General features: G+C 41.9%; 1 protein-coding gene across 3 annotated transcripts in view; it reads left to right on the top strand.

Annotated features, from left to right (window-relative positions):
• LOC124613090 (peptidoglycan-recognition protein LA-like) overlaps positions 1 to 18,149 on the top strand; it is a 525,675-nt gene extending 507,526 nt beyond the window's left edge. For all 3 annotated transcript variants that reach the window (XM_047141682.1, XM_047141681.1, XM_047141679.1), the window contains one exon: positions 16,958 to 18,149. In XM_047141682.1, the coding sequence (XP_046997638.1) occupies positions 16,958 to 17,487 (530 nt within the window). In that variant the 3' untranslated portion in view covers positions 17,488 to 18,149. The remainder of the gene's footprint in view (positions 1 to 16,957) is intronic.
• The last annotated feature ends 708 nt before the right edge of the window (positions 18,150 to 18,857 follow it).

Genomic DNA, 18,857 nt, shown 5'->3' with positions numbered 1-18,857 from the left:
CGCTGTAGAATGTGACTTCACTGACGGAGCCACAAAGTCATCTGCACTTGCACTGGTTCATCACTATCAAAGTGAAGTCACCGAATGTGCGCTTGTATGGTTGCGCGGGTTTGTTTTTGCTTCCTTATTCTTGAATTGAAAACAACTGTGTGAGGTGAAATGACAAGTTTAATGTCGCAATATTTCTCACCAAATTATAGCTTTTCACACAGTTTTCAACTCGCCAACATAAAAACAGCGCAATGGATAACGCATCTTGCCAACATTAATAAGTGAAATAAGTTTATACACAACAATGTTAAATATTAACTCTCTGAAAGAACATTAATCTTAAGCACAATATTATGAAAGTTTAATTGGAAGATTCTTTACATTAATCCTAAGCACGATAATATGAAAGTTTAATTGGACGTTTCTTTACAAAATTGCTCCTACACATACATTATGATGTTGGTCAGTACTACGAAAATCGTCCGATTCTGGTTCAAAGTTCGCTACTACTTAGGATGACAATCAAGTCTATGGTGGATAGTTAGCCAAGTGACAAATTTGAGCGCAAGATTAACCAAGCCCACTCGAGTTCACAGTGGGCGCAAGCTGGTGAAACAAGAAAGTTTACGCCTCTGTAGGCAGTATTTACCTTAAGCTGCAATGTGCTGCTGTCTACAAGGTCGCTCTCTCCCACTGAAATTCCTACGAAATTAATCTGGCCTTTACTGAACTTTCCAGCCGAAACTATCTCTGTGTTTCTCGTTATGTGAAAAAACATATACTCAGCCCTAGTTGTATTATGCGGCTATATACACGCGCATGGTTGGAGCAGTGTGCGTATTATAGCCCTCTCAGTTCTTGCAAGAACAATTAACTAATTTGGCTGGTTCGTTTGTCCACAGTTGGAGCTAAACGTTGCCACAGCTAATTTCTAGCTGGAGTGCAGCCGCTGTGAACGCAGTGTCCACACCAATTTCTTCTCTGCGTCGTACGGAGCGTTAAGTGCTCTGTTCTGCACTTGACGCCAGTTCAGAGAAGAGTCCCTCTCAAAATTTCTCTCTTGTCCTACTCGTGGCAGAACTGCCTCCCTCCGCTTGGGTTCCTTTTTCACATCACAGCTTTTTTCGATCAATAGGAGCGTTCCTCTCATTTTGTAGAAACACCCCCTACCAATCGCAACGTCCCTTCTATCAAACTGCATCGAAACTTCAGTAGTTTTCTCCTTTCTAGTAAGTTTCCGCCAATTGGACGTTTTGTGCCCATTCTAGATGCCTAAAGTACATTGACCTCTTGTGTGTCACACTCGCTGGATGAAATTGCGTCACTTGCTTTTGTTCGTATCTTGTTGGAATTTTGAAACGCAGTTTTCTAAAGCTTCTTCTCTGCCCTTGTATCGATGCCCTCGCTCCAGGCGGTCCTCCAGCTTGACTCACATGGCCTGGTGTCGCTGTCCCCTTTCCTGCCACCCCTTTAAGTGGGTGCCATCATAACTCTCGTAGCTCGGCTTTGCTACGCCATTGTGGAGCTGGTTTTTCATAACTAAAAGCTACTTGACTCACATTCCCTGTTCTACCTTCCGCTTAAAGACATGCATTGTATAGGAAGGGTGTGTTAATTACTGTCGATTGACTGTCATCCCCTTTTGCATTGCATGTTGATAGGCAAATGTTCTCATAACTGTCGATTTACGTTAGGTGTCATCTTCACCTTCTCATTGCGATTTGTAAAGGTCTCATGTAAGGTGCGAATCTGACCATTTATTCTGCCACCTTACATGCTTTAAGTTTGGAACAGATGAAAATCTGATGGGGCCAAGTCGGGACTGTATGGAGGATGACTGATGACAGTGAACCCAACCAAGGTGTCGGATTGTCGCAGCGTCGTTTATGATCTGGAAATGTCTTGCTGAAGAGGACAGTACACCATGTGCGAACTCTTCGAATCCGAAAATCGATAACAGCGCACTGTTTCTCACACACGACACAGTTACTTCACGCACCACCATTACGCGCTACAATTTGGAGTCCTTTAGCGACAAAGGGCTGCAGATATGTAGACATGAAGAATATAGATGTAGAATGTCAATAATATTTATTTTATTTAAAAATATTTTAAGAGTTTTCACATTAAAAATTCGGTTGTATTACTTTTTAGCACGCCCTCATAAGTGGGTAAGGATAACAGATAAGTTGAAAGCATGGAAACTGAAGCAGAAAAGGATGAGAAACGCAGAGTTAGTTTAGAATCGGATAGAGATCTGGGTTCCTTGTTGGGAAGAAGGAAAACAACTAAGTTATGTCGAGAAGGAAGCTACGTTGATGGTAATGGATGAAGCTATAATCTTTTGTTGAACGCGGACTGTTTTTGGATAAGCCTCAGGTAAAGGAGTGATTTGTTTGAGGGTCATAGAGCTGAAATGAAGAGGGAGGTGGAGGAAGATTAGTGTGATGCGAAGGTACAGCCAAAATGTTTGATGTGTCCGATCTGGTATTGTAGTTATAAAATGGTTGCAAATTTCTTGCGTTTATTGGTTGTAACAGTCTGAATCACAAAATTACCAATGAGGCAGATAGGAATACCCAAGCTATATCAGTGTACGCAAACGCATTAATAACACACTAAAATTTTCAGGCTCTAGGTTGGCATTTTAAAGGAGGAGACTGCCTAATACCAAAATTAAAATTCTCCAGATGTTATCAAAAGCAGTTGTGAAAAACCTTACGATTTCCTACTGATAGATTACAGCAAGTGCTTGGCTGAATATTAAACTGAAAGGATGCATGCATCTATCGATGCACTGATGGATGTAGAACAGATAATTGTAATTATCAGACTGAATTACGATTTGGGATTTTCCTAATACGCCAGTGCTGCTATTCTACAGACCATAAGTTGTTAATGAAAGAGAGTGTTGGCACCGTCTCTGGCTCTCTGAAGTGCTAGGATCATACTTCCGCAAACACGAACTTTGGACCTTCAATCGAGTGCAATGGAGACCACAGCTTGCAGAGATGCATTCAGCACCAAGATCCACGTTGAAGTCCCTTCTCTATCAGAAGTGAGTAGCCTGGTCTTTCCTTCCTGCCAAGACAACATGACCACCATCTGCCATCAGGGAACAACAAAGGGTAACTCTACCAGTCACAGCTTGCTTATATCGTTCAAGCCACTAAAAAAAAAAATTAAAAAATCTGACAACGGCCACGTGAAAAACTACCATCACATAACCCGACCTTAATGCTGGTCTGGCTGATGAAGGTAAATCCTTGACAATCAATGGATGTACATAAAACAAACAGGAATTACGTTACCATTTATTCAAAAAAGATCGTTCACCTCTTTGCTAGGGGCAGAGTTGTAGTTAAATGACAATAACAATTTTTGTTACTCTGCCCTTCACAAAAATGTGGTTCCTTGCCCATTCATTACTTGATAGCATACAATGTTCAGTGACTGAAGGTTCATTCATACTAACTGTCTACCAATTAGCCACATATTTAAGTCAAAGAGTGTACGAAAAAGCACAAAACAAATCATTTATTATCCCGATGGGACTTTCCTTATGAAAGAACAGAGGTATCTCAAGGATGTATTCATTGAAACGTTCGGCAAGAGATACATCTGAAATTTTAGCAAGGTTGCACACAATTAACACTCACTCCATTACACCCTATGTACCTGACACGTACACTACTGAGCGTGTTTCATGACAGGTTCGACAACGCGACGGCGACGTTATCTTCCTCTCTCCTGTTCCTCCAGCACGTGTTCCTCAACGGGTTAGCCGCGCTTCCTGTGCACGAGAGGCGATTAATTTCTTTTTGCATCTGACAGATGTATTTCGTGTTTTTAAATGCTCCATTTTTGCTTTTACCCTTCAATTTCCTTTTTAGTATACGTTATGATACCTTGCAATTATAATTATTTATATGAAAACTGATTTGTGTACCTGATATGTATTCATGAAGCTCTCTGATACAACGCGTTTATTTATTTTAGTCTGACTATTCCAAACGTTCTGAGTAAATTTATTTTGTCCAAGCTACTCGAACATAATTTGTTTTTCCAAAACCCAGTAGTTTTCATTAATAGATTCAAAATTGTAGCAAAAAACAGTATAGTATAATATCGCTTACCCCACCAACATTTGAAAAAATTCAGCAACTTCTATTTAATGGCTTTGACCACAGTGATGACAAAGAAAGCCTACCTTCATTAACTTCAGCACCCGAAGGAAAAGCAAACCTCACTCCAGAAGTTCCAGAAGGGGAAGTTGACACTGATGCAGAAGAACAGGTTCAAGAACGCGAAGATAATCAGACACTGAACAGAGTGATTAAGACACACCACCTGATTGTGAAGACGACGAGACTTCTTATGTTTGTCTCAAAAAGTAAGGAAGAAATATATTGGACTCAATTTCATGGAGAAAACACCTCATCCACGTAATAGGAGAGGCAAACACATCATCATAAGACAACTCCCACGCCCTGTCGGGAAAGCAAGAGTCACAGATAATTCTGGTAAGCTTTGTCTGTTTATTTGAATGACAGCATGTTAGTAATGGATGTAATGTTCACTAATCAGTATATTATAGCATCCAAGATAGTTATTCACGTGACAGAGAGGCTAAAAAGACCGATAAAATCGAGATAACAGCACTTCTTGACCTTCTCTATATTGCTGTAACTTATAAAGCAGGGAAACCGAACCTTGCAGATTTATAGTCCGGTGATGGATTCGTGATTGAGATATTCCGTCTCACCATTGGCATGAATAGGTTTCGTTTTTTACTGCCAACTCTAAAATTCTATTACAGGCAAAGCAGAGAAGAGCGAAAAGTGCTCGATCGCCTTGCTCGTTTTTGAAAAATTCGTCAAGAACTGTAAAGACAGTTAGTGAGAGAAGACGGCATCATCGATGAAAAACTGGAGCCTTTTAGGGCTAGGTGCGACTTTATTTAACACATACCTTCCAAGCCAGCTGAATATGGAGTTAAAATATATGCTGCCGTCGACTGAAGCGTGTATTATGCATGCAACATGGAAATTTACGTTTACAAGAAACCTGATGGCGTTTTCCAGGTTAGTGATACATATGTTGATGTCGTTCAACACCTGGTTGCCCCTCTTATATTACGACCAGATTTACTAACAGCTGGCAATTGGTTCAGTGATATTACTCTCCTTCCCACTTTGTCAACGACCTGTCGTATGTGGGGACATTGAAAAATAACAATTGACAAGTTCCAAAAGAAATGAAGGCTCTGAGCACTATGGGACTTAACATCTGTGGTCATCAGTCCCCTAGAACTTAGAACTACTTAAACCTAACTAACCTAAGGACATCACACACATCCATGCCCGAGGCAGGATTCGAACCCGCGACTGTAGCGGTCGCACGGTTCCTGACTGTAGCGCCTAGAACCGCTAGACCACCGCGGCCCAAAAGAAATGAAAGATCTGAGGAATGGAGAAGCATTCTCAAGCGTTTTTGCGTTCAATAAAGAAAGCACTATTATTTCATATGTGCCAAACAACAAAAAGAATGTACTACTGATTTCCAGTATGCATCTGGACGGAGCAATTGACGAAGGAAGGGGAGAAAAGAAAACCAGAAATGATTACGTATTATAATGAATACAAACTTGGTGTGGACGTAGTTGACAAAATGTGTCCTGCTTTACACTGTCCACAGAGGCACGAAAATGTTTGCCAGTTGTCGTGTTTTAAATTCTAAACGTAGCTGGTATCAACAGCCAAGCCATTTGCCTGGTAACGGACAAAACGCGCCACCTCGCCGAGTTTTCCTACGTGAGCTGGGAAAGCAGCTCATGAAGGATCACTGGATTAGGCGATCACAGCGCCCACGCTTCCGACGCAGTATGGCCTTACCGTCTTCAAGAACTTCTTCCTCTAGATCAAATACCACAAACTTCAAGCAACTCTGCAATAACTGATACTGAAGCCCGTAAACGAAAGTGTTGCCAACCTTAATGGGACGATGAAAATAAAACGACAAGACTCACCAAATATGCATGCAAAGGATGCCGCCAATATTTCTGCCTAGAACACTGCGACTATTTTTGTGTCGGTGGTTGTAAAATCTATCATGACAATGATGAAAGTCATTCAGAGGCACATTTTGTGAAAGTAGGGGTTGCTGGGAACATTCTTTTTCTTTCTTTTTTGCTAGTCCTAGTGGTACTAGTCAGATTTGACTCTTTTGACTGAATTTCTATGAACTAATTTATACAAAAAGTTTATACATAGTTTATTTAATAAATAACATTCTTAATTTGATGTTGTACGTGTACTTTTCCACCTGGGAAATCCGAAACATAGCTTTTTTCAGTTAAGTAAATGTGTATCTCACAGATATTAGGCGTGTACTGATATCCAATCGGGTGACAGGTGTAAAGGAGCGTTAAACACAAAAGTGTGGAAAGTAGCATAAAAAAAGGACATAAAACACATGTAGAGGATACCACAGAAATATTGCAACAAACATCGAGGGGTTGTAGAGGGTGTCTTCAGAAACAAATCGAGGATTGGAACCCACGTCCAGAAGTGTCATCCTACGGCGCTACAGACCGTGAAGTTACAAGCGCCGTTGCCTGCCACTACGTCACCCCTTAGGCAGCAAACGTGACTCTGTACGCTGGTGTACCGGAGGCGGAACGTCTCCCAGTGTTGTTTGTTATTCAGTGACCATGTCTGATTGCCACAATCCCCAATGTGGAAGATGGTGCTAACTGCCGTATAGACAGAGGTTGTCTCCTATGTCTCTGTTGCCTTGGTGGATGACGGTTTAGGATACAGGTTTCCATCTGCAGTTTATTTTTCTCTTGTATACCGAAAAACAAATAAACTGCAGATGGAGATACGCGTCCAAAACCGTCGTCCACCGAGGAAGAAGGGCATCGCATTCATAGGAGACAACCTCTGTCTATACATCAGTTAGCACCATCTTCCCCATTGGGGATTGTGGCAATCATTCACGATCAATTAATAACAGACAACATTTCGAGACGTTCCACCTACGATCCGTCAGTGCACAGAGTCACGTCTGCTGCGAAGTGGTGGTCCAGTGGCAGGCGCTACCGCCTATAGCTGTGACACTCTTTAGCGTTGTTAGAAGACGTTTCCAGGCATGGGTTCTTGTCCTGGATTTGTTCCTGAAGATACCCTCTATAAACCCTTGATGTCTGTTGCAATATTTGTGGGATACCCAGTATACAGAGTGTACATAGAATCCGGAAACACTTTCAATCATTTATTGCACAAGAACCAAACATTGTACATACATCATACATATGTCATTTTGAAGAGAAATCATGAAAGTTTTTTTTTTTCATGTAGCCTATACCGCCACACCGTAGTTAGGTAATTTGCGGATAGTCATCGCTAGTCGTAAATATGGCGAGTTCAGGTGCGGAGCGAACTTACTGTATGTTAGAGTTCGACAAAAACAAGTGTGATACAGCTGTTCAACGGATGTTTAGAACCAAGTACGGTAAGAAGCCACTAACAAGGAAGGCCATTTACCACTGGCACAAGACATTCTTTACGACGGTTTGCTTTTGCCCGGCAAAGAAAAGCGGACGTCCCAGAGTGAGTGAAGTGAATGTGAAGCGCGTACGAGAGACATTCATAAGGAGTCTAAAGAAACCGGTGCGTCGTGCATCCCATGAACTCGAAATGGCTCCAATGACAGTGTGGAAACTCCTGCGACAGAAGCTGTCTCTGAAACAATTCAAATTGGAACTAGTGCAGAAGCTCAATGACGACGACAAAGACAAGCGTTTTGAGTTTTGTTCGCAGTTGCAACAATTGAATGAGGAGGGGGATGGCGTTGTTGATCGCTTAATTTTTAGCGACGAAGCCACTTTTCACACTAACGGGAAAATGAACAAGCATAATTGTCGAATCTGGGGTACAAGGCATCCACACGAATGCAGTGAATTTGATCGTGGTTCCCCAAAGGTAAATGTTATTTGTGCCTTGTCACGTCGAAAAGTGTACGGGCCATTCTTCTTCGCCGAGAGCACTGGCACTGGATATTCCTATTTGGACATGTTGCAGCAGTGGCTGATGCCTCAAATGCAATCGGACTCTCCATCTTTCAGCAGGATGGAGCTCCACCCCATTTTCATCATGAGGTTCGTGGGTACCTGGACACGGAGCTGCCGCATCGATGGATCGGCCGTGCTACAGAAGGGGACAGCTGTTTCATGAAATGGCCTCCCCCATCACCAGATCTCACTGCGTGTGACTTTTTTCTGTGGGGACACATCAAAGATCTGGTATATGTACCTCCTCTACCATGTGATGTAGCAGAGCTCCGGGAGGGAATACGGGAAGCGACCGCCACAGTCGATGATGCCATACTGGGACGGGTATGGCAAGAATTCGATTACCGTATTGACTTCTGCCGGGTCACTCATGGTTCGCATATCGAATGTTTGTAAAAAACTTCCAGAGCTTCTCTACAAAATGCAATATGTATGACATCTGTACAATGTTTAGTTCTTGTGCAATAAATAATTGAAGGTGTTCCGAGACTTTATGTACACCCTGTGTATTCAGTCCACAGTCTTCCTTAGAGCTATCCTTGTTATTTTGTGTGAGAGAATCGTTATGTCTATACTACTATATAAGAAATCCTAAAAATAATAAAAAAACAATGAGTGCTTCAACTAATGCAAATAATGTCTGTGAAAAAAAAGTAGAGTGTATGTAATAATTCTAATGTGATAACGGCAACAATGAACCTAGGCGTTAAGTGTATCATCAAATGGCGTCGTGTGAAAATTATGACAAGTAAGAATTACATATTAATGCAACCAGAAAGAGAATACATCATAAACACAAAGAAAGAAAGACATCAACATCAAGTTGCATCGAAAGTAAACATATAACACTAAATGTGAACCCGATCTGTGACCAGGATCACTCTGTGCCGTCACACGAGAATTGTGGGACATTCATCTCATTTCAAGAGAGTGGTGGGGTGTTCATCGACGGACAGCTTTCAGTGCTGAGGGCCATGGATCATTTCGGTGCACTTCCACCTGGTCATAGCTCGCAGTGTGTGTGTGTGTGTGTGTGTGTGTGTGTGTGACACATCTGGCAAGTTCAGAATCGGCAGTACATAGGAGGTGGATCATTTCCAAGTCTCCTCAAACATAGTTTGCAGGGGTGTCCGTGATGCTAGGTGTTACATCACTTGAGCAATGCTGAAAAAACTGTTAATTCAAATTCCCATCATGTCGACTTTATGACAACACGTGCATTTGACCAGGAGCAAGCGATCTGCATTGCCTTCTAAAGGTTAATGTGCTGTTGGCAGTGTTGCTCTTTCATACTGTCAACCCGACTGTACTTGATATCACACTTGTTAACTGCCTCATTGTGCTGAACAGTGTAACTGGTTGTGGAACGGTGTGAACAAGTAGCTCCTCGCTATCCAAGGGTTTGAACTGAATAGGTTATGTTGATCAATATCAAGTGTGACAGCAGATAGCATTTAGGGTATTCTCAATCGAATGTGGTATGGGACTGTATTGTATTACAGACTCGCTTACTCATAGATCTTCCACAAAGAGGAAAGGTGAGTTTTCGTGATCATAATGTAGGCCCTATAGGTGATAATTTCATCATTTTCTGTAAGTAAAAAAGTCCATTTCCTATGCTACAGCACCAACTTGACTAGTAATCAGAGCACTCATAGTGGGCTAGGTACCCCAGCAGACATCAACAGCTCTGTCGTCCAGGTTTGTGGTACAACCATGTTGTGATGGGGAAGCTACACCTTTGTTGTCTTTTCCCACTTTTCCACTGCGAGCTTGCAGCTGATTTATTCGAAACCCCCCATTCCTTCATTCCTGCACACATTAAAAGTGAAAACGCCTAGCCCACTGTAGGTGGACAACCTTTTCTTTTTCAACCATCAGTTGGGGAGGCCGTTCGCTACCCTGGTCTGCCTCACAGTTGGAGCATAGTGTTGTTGCATACCTAGTCCTCGTTCGTGATTCTGCACAGTCCATGAAACCAGATTCAGTACAAAAACTTACTCAACTATACTGTTAAACACAGCATATAAATATATTTCAGTGATAGCAATATGTAGACAAATTTGTGTATGGAATATTTTAATGACACAAAAATAAAATTTTTCCAGGTATAATAATGACAACGAATTCCCATGTCTGATTTCTTATTACTAATATTATCATATGTACATGTAATATTATACTTAATTCTAATTGACTTTCAGTGTCTCATTACGAAATGCAATCATTCCTTGCCAGGTGAGTGTTTATTCTGCAGGGAGTCTCAAACCTTTTGGGACAAATTGAAACATGTGTTGGTCTGTCCATAATCGATTGTACTGAGATAGGTAGCCAGTGGTCAGAAATGCATATTTATTATATTATGGAAATACACAGCCTCCACAGCTTAACAGCAACATAGCTCCTAGTTATTGCACAAAGTGACGACCGCCAGTCTCAATGCATGCATGCCAATGGTGTATGATGTTCTTCCACAGGATCACAAAGATCCTGGGTGTCTGTTTTACGAGGAGACATGCAGTTTGGACTCTAGGAAGCAGGTCTTCATCCATTTCTACAGAACTTTCATACACTGTCTTCACATAACTATTGAAGAAAAAGTCTAGAGGCTGATCGCACTGGCCATGGGACAAGACCCACCTTCCAATCCAACAATGAGGGCACCTATTATTCGGGTGTCTGTAGACATTAACATCAAAGTGGGCTGTTGCGCCATCATGTTGACACCACATCCTTTCGCACAGAACAAGAACTATGGCAGCACATCTCTCAGGAATGCCAGGTAACATAGACCAGCCAAATGGGAAGGCAGCAAATAAGGTTCCATTAGGTGATCTTGGCTAATGCACGTCCATACATTGACAGAGAATTTTTGCTGCTGGCTACCGATGTGGGTGGTATGAGAATTGTCTTCACTCCAGACATAGCGGTTGCAGGTGTGGAAAGCACCATCACAGATGAATGAGGCCTTATCCATGAGCAATACAAACTGTACAGAGTTCGGCGCTACAATTCTGTGGTGGATAATGGACTGACAGAAGTGAATGCAGGGCTCAAAATCCGTTGGTCCCAGTGCTTGATAAGGGGTGTAATACCTGTTTCACCAGTACTCTCCGAACTCCATCCTTTGAAGTGTACGTTTTTCTGACAATTTGACAGGTGCTTACTGCTGGGGTGTCAGCCACACGATCCAATACCATCTCCTCAAATTCTGGTGCCGGTACCTGTCTTCGGAAGGAACCTTAGCCGGCTCTCTATAGCATGAATGACCCTCTCCCTTTTCAGTTGGTATCCACGGAGATAAACTTCTTCCATTTAGGACGATTCCTGTGGGGAAAGTGTTCCCTGTATATTCGTGCTGCTTTATGGGCATTACATTGTGCTGCACCATACATTAAATGCATGCCTACCAATTCTTGTGGCGAGTAGTGTTCCATATTTGACTACGAGTCATGTCCCGTACACAGTAAAACACCTCACCATGGACACATCACAAGATCTGCAATGGACAACTGGTACCAGGGATATTGGTGTGCATGCAGCACAGGTCAATACACTAATGTAATGCATGCAGCTGTCACATGACACACGTGCTGTGAACTAAGTTGTGCACAACATGTTTCTTTGGTGGTCAGAGGTGTACGCTGTTTATAAGTCGCTGCCTGCTCCATTATACAACTGACATCCGGGATCTTTTCGGGAGTGCAGCAGAACTGCAAGCACAGTTGCATTCACTGAGAATGGCGGGCATAGCTTTGAACAATTACTGTGCATGTCCATAACATAATAAATATGCATTTCTGACCACTGGGTCCTTATCTCGATATATTCGGTTGTAGACCCACTATCACATGTTTGAATATGACCCAAAAGGGTTGAGTCACCCTGTATACACGTTAAGATTAACTAAGGTTAGTTAAGTTGTTATTTGTTTCTTGTTAATCTACGTCTTCTGTTTAAGCCGCGCCTTAATACCTACCAACCTTAATTAGTTTTAAGCTCACCAAATCCAGTTAGCTACGTACGCCATACAAGTAACAAGTAGACCGTAAATGATGTATGCTTAAGAAGGTCAACATCTTTGATTACTGCATGTGAGCCGAGGTGTGCCGTTTGTGGTACTGTATTTGTATCTGGGCGACATCACTATCTATTCAGCTTCCCCACTCTGTTCCCCTTTAGCAAGTGCTTTCCACGCCGTGTGCTTGATTTGTGAACAAAAATCTCACAACACAAAAAAATTTTACAGCACACATTAAACCCATTAAATAAACATCGCTCTGAAAATTGCAGGTGAAGTCGAGCAGAGCTGCTCACTGTCTTATTCTGTATACCACGTTGTGTACGTACCTTTGTACGAGTGTACTCGCAATTTCGAAAGCTTCTATTCTCTTCTTGTCTAAACTATTTATCGTCCACGTTTCACATCCATACATGGCTACACTCCATACAAATACTTTCAGAAACGACTTCCTTACACTTAAATCTATACTCGATGTTAACAAATTTCTCTTTTTCAGAAACGCGTTCCTTGCCATTGCCAGTCTACATTTTATATCCTCTCTACTTCGACCATCATCAGTTATTTTGCTCCCCAAATAGCAAAACTCCTTTACTACTTTAAGTGTCTCATTTCCTAATCTAATTCCCTCAGCATCACCCGACTTAATTCGACTACATTCCACTATCCACGTTTTGCTTTTGTTGATGTCCATCTTATATCCTCCTTTCAAGATACTGTCTATTCCGTTCAACTGCTTTTCCCAGTCCTTTGGTGTCTCTGCCAGAATTACAATGTCATCGCCGAACCTCAAAGTTTTTATTTCTTCTCCATGGGTTTTAATTCCTACTCCGAATTTTTCTTTTGTTTCCTTTACTGCTTCCTCAATATACAGATTGAATAACATCGGGGAGAGGCTACAACCCTGTCTCACTCCCTTCCCAACCACTGCTTCCCTTTCATGCCCCTCAACTCATAACTACCATCTGGTTTCTGTACAAACTGTAAATAGCCTTTCGCTCCCTGTGTATTACCTCTGCCACCTTCAGAATTTGAAAGACAGTATTCCAGTCAACATTGTCAAAAGCTTTCTCTAAGTCTACAAATGCTAGAAACGTAGGTTTGCCTTTCCTTAATCTAGCTTCTAAGATAAGTCGTAGGGTCAGTATTGCCTTACGTGTTCCAATATCTCTACGGAATCCAAAGTGATCTTCCCCGAGATCTGCTTCTACCAGTTTTTCCATTCGTCTGTAAAGAATTCGCGTTAGTATTTTGCAGCCGCGACTTATTAAGCTCATAGTTCGGTATTTTCACATCTGTCGACACCTGCTTTTTTTGGGATTGGAATTATTATATTCTTTTTGAAGTCTGAGGGTATCTGTCAGTAGTTCTAATGGAATGTTGTCTACTCCCGGGGCCTTGTATCAATACTTGTATTAATACTCATCAAACATTCTGATTTGTTGTTCTCGTGTGCTTATGTTTGACCTGAAACCCATAGCAAATTACAATAGATAGGGTTTGATAGTGACCATTGTTTCCTTCAGCAGCTTGATGGAACTGCCCATGATCGTTTGAGTTACCACATAAATGTTTCATGTCTGCTAGGGCCCTCCAGTTTCAAAATGGTTCACATGGCTCTAAGCACTATGTGACTTAAACGTCTGAAATCATCAGTCCCCTAGACTTATAACTACTTAAACCTAACTAACCTAAGGACATCACACACATCCCTGCCCGAGGCAGAATTCAAACCTGCGACCGTAGCAGCCGCGTGGTTCCGGACTGCAGCGCCTGAAACCGCTCGGCCACACCGGCCGGCCCCCTCCAGTTTAATAAATTAAAGTCGTTAAGTTATCCATTGAGACATCTGTAATGACATTCACGTATCGTAAGGGAAAAGTACTGATTATCGGTAAGGTCACCCAGCACAGTTCTGTCTAACATCCACAGAGATATGCCGATGGCTCACACCTCATCCACTGGCCAGCTAAATACCTGATCTTAATCTCATAGAAAATGCCTGGAACGGTTTGGAACAATGGAACAATCAACATTCCCACAACTTCTTGGCTCTGTGAGATCTAGTCATCAGTGAGCGGCTTCAGCTGCATGTAGCATACCTCTACAGTCGGTGTTACATGGTATTAACATGATGTCTGCTGGGCCTCAGTAAGTTTTGTCCGTGTACATATTTCAATATATTTAGTATTGACTATATATGGTGTCCCAGGAGAAGTGATCAGTATTCAAGGATATGACACGAACGCTCATTTCCGAGAGAGAAAAAATTTAATATATATTTGTTTTTGGTCATTGATAGGTCCATCCAGTTTAAAAGAGCGAATTATGGGACAGAGTTACTTGCATTTTTGGGAAGATTCGTTTGTTGAACACACTGAAGATCTTTCTTTGGCCATGAGGACAACAAAATACTTCCATCATGACGCTGCCACTCCACATTTTACCAGACGTGTGAGGGAACATTTCAGCCACATATACAGTAATCGCTGAATTGGTTGTCATACTACAATTAATGGGGCATCAACATCATCAGGCAACATTATAGATGGGACGATCAGAGGCACTCACACAATCAACACATGTTCTCCCAAGAGTACACAAATGCGCTGAAGTTGACAGTGGGATACTTTAAAAGAGCTGTAATGTGACGTATACGATAATGCTTAGATGTGAATATGTTAAAAACACTTATTTTTCAATCCGTACTTTGTAAAGCACATGTTGTAACGTTTACTAACTGTTGAACATTTTTTCCATGTGTAAATCTGACAATGTATTTAATAATAACAGAAAATAAATAACAGTGTAAATTAAGTGTCTTCTTTGTCTGAAACCATTCGGAATAGGACATATTTCGATATGAAGCATTTTGCCTCAAAGGATCGTTCCTGTCATATCCCTGAATTACTGACCACTCCTGCTGCAACACGTCGCACAATTCACGGCTTGGACAAGGTATGTTTTTTATTTCCTTTTATGCCGCAGTAAAGACATGGACGTGCTATTTGCTGTAATTATTTTACGATGCCTCAAGGCGGTCAGATGATCGAAACCGCTACTTGTTGATAAGAATAGTAAGACAGTGTAGAGTCTTCAGAGCTGCATGATGATGATGATGATGACAGAAATTTCTAAACGTCTATTTTATGTTTTTTTTTTTTTTTGAGGGTATGTTTGTTCTGTCGTTACAACTACAGAAAAATGCGTGTTTTTCTCATCAGTCGTGTTTCGCTTTATTGAAGTAAAGCGTCAGTGGTCTGCAATTGAAGCTACTTATAGTTTCATTTGTTTTATGGATCGAAAAACAATTCGTTGACAAATGTTTGGTTTTTACTTTCCATCATTTCCGCTTGGTTTTTCGCCTACATCGGAAATGCCGTCTACTAGGACGTTTTTGGTTCCTTTCTTCGTTAGGCACTGACAATTGTGTTCTAGTTTTACCCTGCTTTGCAGAACTATGCAATCTTGACGTTTAACTCAACATAATTTCGTACAACACCGTTCAGTGGTTATTTGTATGCATCTAAGTGTGTACCGTGCTTTGTAGTGGTGCAAACATCGCCACTAATGTTTCTTTGATCTATATATTTTTTCTTTCGTTGTAGTTCACTATATGTCTGTTAGTCTATTTAATTATGTTACTGTGTATTTGTATATTGTGTAAGAGAAATGTGGTGATGGAGTATAAATTTTGTGCAGTGAGTAGGCGGTGGGGAGGAGGGACAAGTAAAGATGAAGAGAGAGTACGTGCATGGAGAGTGAGTTGGAGGAGAAAGGTGAGAGGTAAATTGGAGGTGGGGGGGCTGAGAGAGAGAAGTATGGAAAAGGCCCTTTTTCTTTTTTTAAGTGAATTCTTGAGCTGTTTTATTTGTTTGGCCATTGAGCAACTGTTTACCAGGTGATCAAAAAGTCAGTATAAATTTGAAAACTTAATAAACCACGGAATAATGTAGATAGAGAAGTAAAAATTGACAACATGCTGGGAATGACATGGAGTTTTATTAGAACAAAAAAAAAGTATTGCTAGACGCGTGAAAGATCTCTTGGTGATGATCGTGTGCTCAGCCGCCACTTTCGTCATGCCTGACCTCCCAGGTCCCCAGACGTCAGTCCGTGCGATTATTGGCTTTGGGGTTACCTGAAGTCGCAAGTATATCGTGATCGACCGACATCTCTAGGGATGCTGAAAGACAACATCCGACGCCAATGCCTCACCGTAACTCCGGACATGCTTTACAGTGCTGTTCACACATTATTCCTCGACTACAGCTATTGTTGAGGAATGATGGTGGACATATTGAGCATTCCCTGTAAAGAACATCATCTTTGCTTTGTCTTACTTTGTTATGCTAATTATTGCTATTCTGATCAGATGAAGCGCCATCTGTCGGACATTTTTTGAACGTTTGTATTTTTTTGGTTCTAATAAAACCCCATGTCATTCCAAGCATGTGTGTCAATGCGTACCTCTCTATCTACATTATTCCGTGATTTATTCAGTTTTCAAATTTATACTGACTTTTTGATCACCCGGTACTTTGTGTTAATGCTTTTTGTGTATGAAATCTTTTTGGAAAGGGAGCAGGTGTCTGCCTTTACTGATTCTTATGGAGTTCTTATCTTTTTCAGTAGTGCTTGGTCTATGGTATTCCTGTTTAAGATGCGTTGAAATGTTGAATGATCCGTATCGTATTTCCGTTCTCTTATGTATTCTTTATATCTTCATGTCGTGCCAGTCATGCCAACTGAGCTGATGGGTACCAGATCCACATTAGGGGTTGCTGGCTACGGCTTGCACTGATGGATCCACGTTATTCTGGTACAGATGGGCACATTGTCATCTGAACGTTACTTTTGTGTTATTGCAGAGACGAACGTGACGCTGAGCGGCAAGCTGTACATCGTCCCTCGTCGCGACTGGCTGGCTATGCCGCGGCTGGACCCCCCGGACTACCTGCATCCGCCGGTGCCCTACGTCATCATCAGCCACTCAGCCACAGAGGGCTGCGACACGCAGGCCGCCTGCACGCAGATGGTGCGCTTCATCCAGACCTTCCACATGGAGAGCCGGCACTGGTCCGACGTCGGCTACAACTTCATGGTGGGCGGCGACGGATACGCGTACGAAGGCCGCGGTTGGACTGTAATCGGGGCGCACACCTACGGCTACAACAACCGCAGCATCGGCCTCAACATGATCGGCACCTTCATCAAAGTGCTACCCTCGGAAGCGCAGTTGGTCGCCCTGCGCCAGCTCATAGAGTTGGGCGTCCGGGAAGGCTACGTCGCCGAGAACTACAAGCTGCTGGCGCACCGGCAACTGTCCGCCACCGAGAGCCCAGGCACCAGGTTGTATGAGGAGCTGAAGACGTGGCCCCACTGGTCCCAAACCCCGTGAGCCTTCCTTTCACCTTGTGAAACATTCGACTTTTCTGAAGTTAGGCCCCTTATCATTGAGACCACGAAGCAGGTCTGGTGAACATTGGAAATCTTTGACGTCAGGGCCCAAGTCCTCTGAGGCGACAAATCAGCTCTGGTGCATATTGGATACGACTGACGCCAGTTTACTGATCCGTACTGGTCACCTTTTATGAGGCCACGGGGCAACAACATCTAAACAGGCTAACTCAAAGGTGCAAGAGTCAAATACAATAATATAGTAGAGACTATGCACGTCCTTATGCAGACTTACACAGCCATTGTAACCGAACGTAAAATCTTCTGGGCGATCAGGCGTGTTATTTTCGCCTTGTGCTGCTTCTACAAACTTCAACTGTCGAAAGCCAGTGAGGACAATCTCCCGTGTTCTTTCTGAAGAAATGGCATTAAAAATTCCCACGGCTCCGCCTTACAGACCATGTTAACTGCTCGGTGTTTACCTATTAATAGTGCGCTACCTACAACTCAGATTTTCATGTATAGTCATCGCTATTAATCAAGTGCACAAAAACCAATTAAGGGGGGTAGGACGTCAAACGGGCCGACTTCGAGCAGGAGAGGCACCACAGGACATTTGAATTTCTACTGACTATACTTTTACAAATAAATTCATAAAACTTTGTCAGCATGACCAGGAAGGATTGAGGACTCACACTCATAGCAGTGGAAGTTCAAAAACGCAGTAAAATACCTTTCTTTTACATGTGAAATTTCATCATTTTTTCACTTACTACTGGCTGCATTTGTTTGTGTAGGTACACTTTTCTTCCTAAGTAAGAGAGATTCTTCGATGAATTTTGCACAGCATACAAGCAGTACTTACAGGTGTATGAAACTCTAGAATTTTCCAAATCTATTAAAAACTGTGGTAAAAATGGAGATAATTAATTATAAAATTGGAGTTTTTTCTAAACATGAAGTTTAAAATGTAACAGTTCATTCATTTTTTCATAAATTAAATAAACTCTAGAGTTTCATACACATGTAACTATAGTTTGTATGCTGTGCAAAATTTATCGAAGAATCTCTCTTACTCAGGAAGATTTCATACACATGTAACTATAGTTTGTATGCTGTGCAAAATTCACCGAAGAATCTCATTTACTCAGGAAGAAAAGTGTACCTATAGCAACAAATGCAGCCAGTAGAAAGTGAAAAAAATGAAGAAATTTCACATGTAAAACAATGTATTTTGCTACGTTTTTGAGCTTCCACTGCTATGTGTATGAATCCTGAATCCTTCCTGATCATGCTTTCAAAGTTTTATGAATTTATTTGTAAAAGTATAGACAGTGGAAATTGAAATGTCCTGTGGTGCCTCTTCTGCTC

Source organism: Schistocerca americana, chromosome 4 (assembly GCF_021461395.2).
Source record: "Schistocerca americana isolate TAMUIC-IGC-003095 chromosome 4, iqSchAmer2.1, whole genome shotgun sequence".
NCBI classification, from domain to species: domain Eukaryota; kingdom Metazoa; phylum Arthropoda; class Insecta; order Orthoptera; family Acrididae; genus Schistocerca; species Schistocerca americana.
This window is presented reverse-complemented; position numbering and strand designations above follow the sequence as displayed.